Source organism: Drosophila sulfurigaster, chromosome 2R, assembly GCF_023558435.1.
Source record: "Drosophila sulfurigaster albostrigata strain 15112-1811.04 chromosome 2R, ASM2355843v2, whole genome shotgun sequence".
In the NCBI taxonomy this organism is placed as follows: Eukaryota; Metazoa; Arthropoda; class Insecta; order Diptera; family Drosophilidae; genus Drosophila; species Drosophila sulfurigaster.
In genome coordinates, this window is record NC_084882.1 from 13,024,436 (window position 1) to 13,032,989 (window position 8,554).

Below are 8,554 nucleotides of genomic sequence, written 5' to 3' on the forward strand. Positions count from 1 at the left end.
GAGAAACGTAAGAAAAATCATAAAAATAATTGAAGCTAAAAAAGCTAATATTGGATGTAAGGTAAACATCTAATTTCACTAATATAATTTGAAAGCAAACAAAAATAAAGAAAATGGTTATACTATATCTCACGGAAGAAAAACACACGTAATCAACACGTTACAAAAATATCGAAAGTTGACAAACTTTCTGAATGCTTAAAAGTCGATTTTTTTTTGGTTTTTAACCACAGCTTAAAATGTTGGGTGCCGCTGACTGAGAGTTAAGCAAGTTGCCTAGTTTTGCTTTTAGTTGCCACATGGCAGTCACTTGCTGCTTCTTTTATTGTGTTTGTGTTGTTGTGTTGTGTTGTTTTAGTTGTAGTTGTTCGCTTTTATTGTCTGCTCAAAATTGTCATCAATAATAATAAAAGTGCGAGTGAGGAACAAAAATGGACAGCAAGCGAAGCCAAGGCAGTCATCATTGGGATACAGTTGGCCACTTGTGATATAATAAATGTTGCCAAGACGACAACTAACTCAATACGGTATATCCACATGTTTTCCGTGTGTGAGTGCTTGCATTAATGTCTCGTCTTTCTCTCCTCGTATGTATATCATTCTATTAGTCTCTTTGGCTGTGTTCATGAAAATACACTTTTGTATTCATTCGTCCGCAACTAAAAATGTTTACCATAAACTTTTCTCTTTGCTGTTTTACTTTTCTTATTCATTTATTTAAGTTTTCTGTTTCTTTTACAAATTTATTTTATCGAGCTGTGCCACCATTTCCTCGTGTTCCTTGCGCTCGGAGAGTAAAGTGGCCAACTCAACGTGACCACCGTTGACTGCCAATGTGAGCGACAATGAATCAATCCGCATATTGACTTGCGCTCCGGAGTCCAATAGCAATCGCGCTACTTCGACATGGCCACCCATTGTAGCCTCTAAGAGAGCCTTCTGCATCTCGACGATTTTATGCTCATGATCGGCGCCGGCTTGCAGCAGCAAACGCACCATATCCAAATGACCTTTGTAGCAGGCCAGTGTCAAAGCACTCTCCTTAAACTTTGAATGGGTGTTTATTTCGGCTCCATGCTCAAGAAGTACCTATGGAAAGAGACATTTAAAATTAAATTAATCAACAGTTGAAAAGGTGAGAGTAGTTTATACATTCATTAAACATCAGATAAGATCAAACTAAATCATGCGAACTGGCTTTCTAATAACGAAATCAATAACTCGATTCTCGTCACTGAAGACAATTGCAATCAAATCTCAGATTTTAATCACTTGTCAACGGTCAATTTACTGTCCATGACTCGATACTAACCTTGGCTACTTCCACATGGCCCTCCATGGCGGCCCCCATCAGCGGTGTATAACCTCTCTCGTCCTGCGCCTCAACGTTGGCGCCATTGCTCAGCAATAATTGCACCATCTCGAGCTGACCGTCCAAACAGGCGAACATTAGCGGTGTGAAAGCGGCACCAGGTGCATTTACATCGGCGGCGTTATTGCTGAGCAGCAGTTCAACAAGGTGCAAATCACCGCAACAAACAGCTATATCCAGTTCCGTTAAATGGTTTAGTTTCTTGTTTTGAGACATTGCCAATAAAACCTTTATACGAAAAAATAAAGAAACACAATTGTCACAGTTACCAGTCCAGTGGCCGAGAGAGTCTCATTTGCGAGAGAATTCTGTAATATGTTAGAAATACTCACAAATAAAATCACTATGCTGTTTGGAGAACAGAATAAGACTGACTATTTCGGCAGTGGCAATTTATTACAAAAGGCATGAACATGTGTGTATGTCAGAATCTATGTATGAGTGTATTATCGTTAGAGTTGCATAGAGTAGGCTTGGAGTTTCCGGATCGGCATTATTCCATGTGGCCGGAGAGAGGGGCATGTTAACTCGTCATCACACGAATATATCGCAGAGTTATGTTGATTATCGATACTAATTCAAACTTATCGATGTTACACTCAGTGAAGGGTAAACTTTCGATCATAAATTCCCCTTTTCCACTGTGTTCACATAATTTTACTGTTACTACTTATCGATAGATAATGTATTAATAAAAATAACTATCGCATGTGAATTCCACGTTTAATTGTGAAAAGTGGAAAAAGGAACATAATATTAATGTAAGATACATAAACATTTTCAAAGCTACTCAAGTTTCGAAAACGTGAAGCGTCTTCAAAATGGGCAAATTGAGACATTATCTCTACTAGAGGCGCGGGCCTGTATTTTTAGGCCCGGGCCCGCACGAAAACAAACTCTTTTTTGAAAGGCCCGGCCCGGCCGAACACGAAACTTTTTCACCAAGGCCCGAGCCCGGTCCGAAACTTATTTACACATATAAGGAAATTTTCAAAGACATGTAATTGTATTGAAACTCTATGTGTTCGATTCATTGCGTGCGTATATCGATTTATGTAACACTAACCGATTGTAACGATAACTTAATGATGTCAGTTGAAAAATAAAATTTCGTAGATAGGACGCCACTCGGCGAATTTTTTCTGTTCAATACAAGTTAAATATTGTATAAATTATATATATAAGTATAATTGATCCGATTTTCTTATATTTCTTTATTTCAGTTCTATTTCGGGAACAACTTGTTCTCTCGTTCAAATCAAAATCATAGTGAGGCCTATTTCTGGCTTCTACTCGACCGATACACCTATACGATCGGGCTTCTAACTCGATATATATTTAAGCCCGCGGAAACGCAAAATGCCCGGCTTATGCCAATTCTAATCTAGTATTTACAATATTTACATTAGTCATATTTTTATTTAAAAATACAGCTTTTCTAAATTTGATTTTTTAGCCTAGTGATGCTTTTTCACACATGGCCATCGGTAAAAGCCAATTTCCCAATAGGACGCCACTTTTGAATTAGTGGTGTGCAAACAAGTTAAATATTTATAAGCTAATCGATAGTAGCATCGATAAGCAATTAAAATACGATAAATGGCGGTTCTAATTCGGGAATAAAAAAGCGCGATCAAATCAAAATTGTTTTCAGGCCTATTTCTGGCTTCTACGGGCCTAATTCGGGTTTTTACGGGACGGGCCTTTTGCAGGCCCGTGCCGGAGAATCTTAATACATATGTACGAGTATGTATCTGTGCCAGCTTTGTTAGCCTGCGGAACACGCCAAAATAACAACCCGTGCCCACCTCTAATCTCTACAACGACACATATACTAAAGCCTTCTTTAAAGCAGCTACTAAGAAGTCGATTTGCTACGTTATGTGATGCTCTTTACTTCGCCATCGGTAAAAGCTGCTTGACAACCGCTTTTTCAAATTGATTTCAGGAGGACTTAAAGCTATGGATGGATTTAAATAAATCTTTTCTCTTGGATTAACTTTCCAAGATTTTCAATTCGATGGATTGCCTCGGTTGTTCTCATACACCACAAGAGAAAATTGCTGCATTTTGGGAGATATACATACATACATATGTACGAGTATGTATCTGTGCCAGCTCATAGTAGCCTGCAGAACAAGCCTTTGATAACAACGACTCGCCCTCATCCGTTGAGGCAGCGGCATTGTTCAGTTGTTCTTAACAGCAAGACCGTATTAACATCGTTGTCTATACAGTCATCGTCAAGGCTGCGCTCATCATGTGCGTCGTTGTCTTGCAGAACATCTATTTCAATAAAAGAGAAGATTTTAAAATAAATTTGGTTTTGGTTTAGTGTACGCAATGACTTACCGATCTCTTCATCTTCTTCCTCATCATCGCCTTCAGATTCATCCGAGTCCTCGGAGTCTTCTTTCGTTTCGTCTTCATCTTCACGAACTTCTCCCTCCTCATGAGGACAACTATCGGGATCAGACTCTTGTATATCGTCCTGCAAACATAAATACATAAATACAAAAAATTTGTTTCAATTAATTTCTTATTAATCGTCGATTATAAAATTAAAGTTTAAGTAATAAGGTATTCGTGATCGTCGGTTAAGAGGTGACAACATGAAAAATGTTCTGGAAATCGTATTAAAGATGGGAAAAACTAATCAAAATCAGTTAAGCAATATTAAAGAGCACGTTCTTGTTGTCTAAGACCAGCAAATGTGATGTTTTGTGTGGTTACATAATCCAAGTGGTAGTTGGAGACTATTATTATTTTATTATATATTAAAGAATATCCCATTTTGTTTTGCTGTTGGGTTTTCCTTTAACTAAAGTCAACTCTAAACAAACTTCCGAACAATCTGTTGATTTTAACCTACGGAGCGTTTGCATTTTAGTTAAATTTTGTTGATTTAGTTTGGTAAGTAGAAAGTTATCAAAAAGAATTTAGACATAGTCGCCAAACATTTGTTGGCATACTTGTATTTGTAGTGCTTCAATTTAATTGTTTTTGTTTTTTAAGGCACTTATAACGCGTAACTTACCAAGAGATCTGGCCTTAAAAACAAAAATGCCAATAGGATCTACAAATAAAGAGAAACGTAAGAAAAATCATAAAAATAATTGAAGCTAAAAAAGCTTATATTGGATGTAAGGTAATCATCTAATTTCACTAATATAATTTGAAAGCAAACAAAAATAAAGAAAATGGTTATACTATATCTCACGGAAGAAAAACACATGTTGATTACGTTACGAAAATATCGAAAGTTGACAAACTTTGTGGATGCTCACAAAGTCGGTTTTTTTTTTTTTAACCAGAACTAAACATTTTGGGTGCCGCTGACTGAGAGTTAAGCAAGTTGCCTAGTTTTGCTTTTAGTTGCCACATGGCAGTCACTTGCTGCTACTTTTATTGTTGTTTGTGTTGTTGTGTTGTGTTGTGTTGTTTTAGTTGTAGTTGTTCGCTTTTATTGTCTGCTCAAAATTGTCATCAATAATAATAAAAGTGCGAGTGAGGAACAAAAATGGACAGCAAGCGAAGCCAAGGCAGTCATCATTGGGATACAGTTGGCCACTTGCGATATAATAAATGTTGCCAAGACGACGACTAACTCAATACGGTATATCCACATGTTTTCCGTGTGTGAGTGAGTGCTTGCATTAATATCTCTCTTTCTCTCTTCGTATATCACTCTATCTGTCTCTTTCTTTGGCTGTGTTCATGAAAATACACTTTTGTATTCATTCGACCGCAACTAAAAATGTTGACCATAAACTTTTCTCTTTGCTGTTTTATTTTTCTTATTTATGTCCAAGTTTTCTGTTTCTTTTGTGCTTATGCGCCTTTTGTTTGTTTTGCCATGTTGTCCGTTGTTCGTTGTCCTTTTTGTTGTGTTGGCTTGAACTGTGCGCGCAGACAATTCGGGATTAACACATGGCTGCCGTTTGTCACGTATACGCCACGGCTATCAATGATGCTCGTTGTCAGTGATTGCCAAGGGCAACTGCAAATTTCTAGCTACAAATTTCATTTTATCGAGGTTTTATTGGCGTTGAATTAAATTGAGCACAGCATCGAGGCTAACACGCATATCCCGCGGGTACACAAAGAGAGCACAGAATAGAGAGAGAGAGAGAGAGAGAGAGAGAGACAGAGAGAGAAAGTAAAGGAAAGAAAGAGAGAGCGACTGTGTGTGTCATTATGACTGACTTTGGCTTTGATGGAAATTGCTAATGAAATAAGTTTTTAGTTGTGCGAATTTATTTCTTTTACTTTTACTTTACTTTATGTCAAAAAATGTTTATTTATTCTTGCTTGGCCCGAGGGCAAGATTTCCCTTCTTTCTCTACATATTTCTTCGGCAAGTACTCGAAAACTTGAACTCATTAATTACACTCAGCAACTGTGTGACGTGTCGTAGATCTGCAAAAAAGCAGCTAATTGAATCAAAGTGCCATAAGTCATTGCAAGCAGAGAAGCAATCAAATAAGCGCAAATACCACATACATCTGCTCAGCACACTTTCACTTCAATGATCTCTTAAGCTGGTAAAGTCTTCAATAAAAACGCCATGTTGCAACTGCAACTTCAGTTCACACACAGAATGACTGTCATTTATCTTCAACTGCAAGAGCAGCAGCAGCAGCTATTAGAGCTGAGCACTGAGCGTATTGCTGGGCGTGACACGATTTATTGCCAATAAATTTCAAATTAAACATATAGAAAATATCGACAAAGTTTTAACATCGAATATTTCGCTGTGATATGTGCGATTGCTAATTGTCTGTGAAAACTTTGTGTGCGCGAAAACTTTAAAATAGAGACGCGCAATTTCATTAACGTATTCCACATTAACGGACGAAATGAAAATAGAAAAAAAGAAAACGAAATGAAATGCAGAAAAAAGGAGACTGAGACAGGGAAGAGATAATGAAAAAATCTGTATTTAAATTTCTTTGCAATAATATTTACCTACAATTCCCGCTTCGGCACCTAACTTCCGCACGAACGACACGACAACACAGGACAGGACAGGGGAGGAGAGGAGAGGACAGAACACGGGTTCTCTGGCCAATGGCCAATGGCCATGTTCCATGTTCCATTTGCAGAGATAAGTGTGCGTCGATGGATGGTTGAAGGGGACAGAGAGAGAGAGAAAGAGAAGGGGGCAGGTGTATGGGATGGAATGGGGGCAGTTATACTGACAGCCACTTCCGTGTGAACTAATTCCCTTGCACTACACTTTTAGCTTCACTTTATACATATATTTTTTTTTTCCATTTCTTTGCTGCCAACGCGTTTTCTTGAACTTTAACGACTCAACTCACTCCCTCCGCACCCCGCGGTGTCCACCCACATTTTATTGTTATTGTTTGTAATTGAAATGGTGCAAACGTACAAGCGATAAAATGTAAATCCAAACTCTCAACTGACCGAGGGAGCACAGAGAAGTGAGACGGGACGGTACGTCAGAGAGCCATTGCTCCTCCATTCATCGATTGCTCCATTTAACAAATTTCGATTTCCGCATCAGATTTTCCTTCCCCCAGAGCGACTTCCTGTGCAAAGTTTTTTCTCCTTTTTTGCTTTTATTGCTCTTGTCCCTCCCACGCTGCAACTTGCGGGTTATACGAAAGCGATTATTGTCTTCATTTTAATTATTCCGATTGTTGTAATTTGCAATACCTTCTGGTGATTATAACGTGTGCTTCAATTCAATGGAGGCGAGAGCTATCAAGAGCTGCATACATAGCATTTTAAGTCCCAAATGCGAATGCTTTAAGTGCTTAAGGGTTTATTAAGATATTAAGAAAGTAAATGGATTCATAATTGATGTGCGCATTTTTTAAAGTGTTGTACTTGTTTATGACGATTTATTTGAAAATCTTAAACGGAAGTTAACTTCAAAGTTTTTTATATTATAATAATAATAATAATGCAATATTTATTCAATTCTTAATGGTTTGTTGGGATACGCCTAATGTTTTTGTAGTCGTAATTAACTAATACGTATCTTACAGACTTAAATTACGCCTAAAATTATAAGAACAAGTAATTTCAGAAGTTGGCAGATATACAATACAGAGAGAAAAAATTAAAAGTTGACAAATTCACAATTGTTTTAAATTACATTTTATCATTATTTTTTAAAAATGTTTATTTAATTTCATTATACCAAATAATATTTGTTTATGAAAAATAATAAATTTTTTATTTATTTTTGAAATATAAAAGAAAATATAACTCAGGAGTTGGCTGATTTACAACAAACAGAGAGAAAATAAATTTTTAAAGACACAAATCAAAAAGTTTGAGCTTCAGCATTCATCAATCTCAGCAAGTAAGAAAACTATACTCGAGTGTGCACGATTGTAAGATACCCGCTATCCATTTAAAAACCGTTTTCTAGAAATATACCACATTTATATTTAGTATATCGATTTAGTACTAGATTCCATTGAGTTCAAAAGATTCTGAAATAATTTTATTTTTTTTTGGTTTTCTGAATAGTTATGTATTGAATTTACCCATTAATTTCTTACCATAGCAAATTGCATTCCTAATGTATGGACTACTTGCTCTAAGAAACGTTTCATAGTTTAATGGTCAATCGTTAGTTAGTTAGCTGATGTTAGACAACAATTGTCAATCAGGTTCCAAAATATATACTACGAAGCTAATTCGGGTGAGTTCAAAACTGTCACAAAGTTGACTTTTGCCAATGTTCAAAAACATGTCCAGACATCCCTCTCTCTCTGTTTTGCTGCTGATTAAGATGCTGCAAGCTGAAGTCCTCATTAGGTGAACATCCGTCTGATATGCAACCAGAGGCAGTCGAGGACAATGTGCAACAAACAGTTTGCCCGGTGGCAAGCAAATTGCAGTCATTATTATGCAAGTGGCAAGTGGGAAGAGGCATGTGGCAGGAGTTGGGAGAAAGAGACGATAAGACAAGTGTAGAGACAACTGTGGCAGTATAGTTGTGGCTTTAGCGAATGAAAGTGTGGCAAGACACGTAGAAACATAATTGTACAATGTGAAAGACATGAAGAGACATGTCGAGGCTCTTATGGATTCAGCAAGCAACAAATCACTTTTCACATTCGGACGCAAAAGGCGCTTGATGTCTTCTACATTTCAGCATTTTCATCTAGAGTATTTCTTTATTCTAGCGCAGTTCGTCTG

The 8,554-nt window shown here is 37.1% G+C and overlaps 1 protein-coding gene across 1 annotated transcript; it reads right to left on the reverse strand.

Moving 5' to 3' along the window:
* Nucleotides 1–622: 622 nt before the first annotated feature.
* Nucleotides 623–1,899, reverse strand: LOC133838562 (ankyrin repeat and KH domain-containing protein 1-like). Its single transcript, XM_062269708.1, has 2 exons — nt 1,313–1,899; nt 623–1,089 (listed from the first exon to the last, which is right to left on the reverse strand). The coding sequence occupies exons 1-2, from the start codon at nt 1,586–1,588 to the stop codon at nt 736–738; spliced, it is 630 nt and encodes a 209-aa protein (XP_062125692.1). The 5' UTR covers nt 1,589–1,899; the 3' UTR covers nt 623–735.
* Between the last annotated feature and the right edge of the window lie 6,655 nt (nt 1,900–8,554).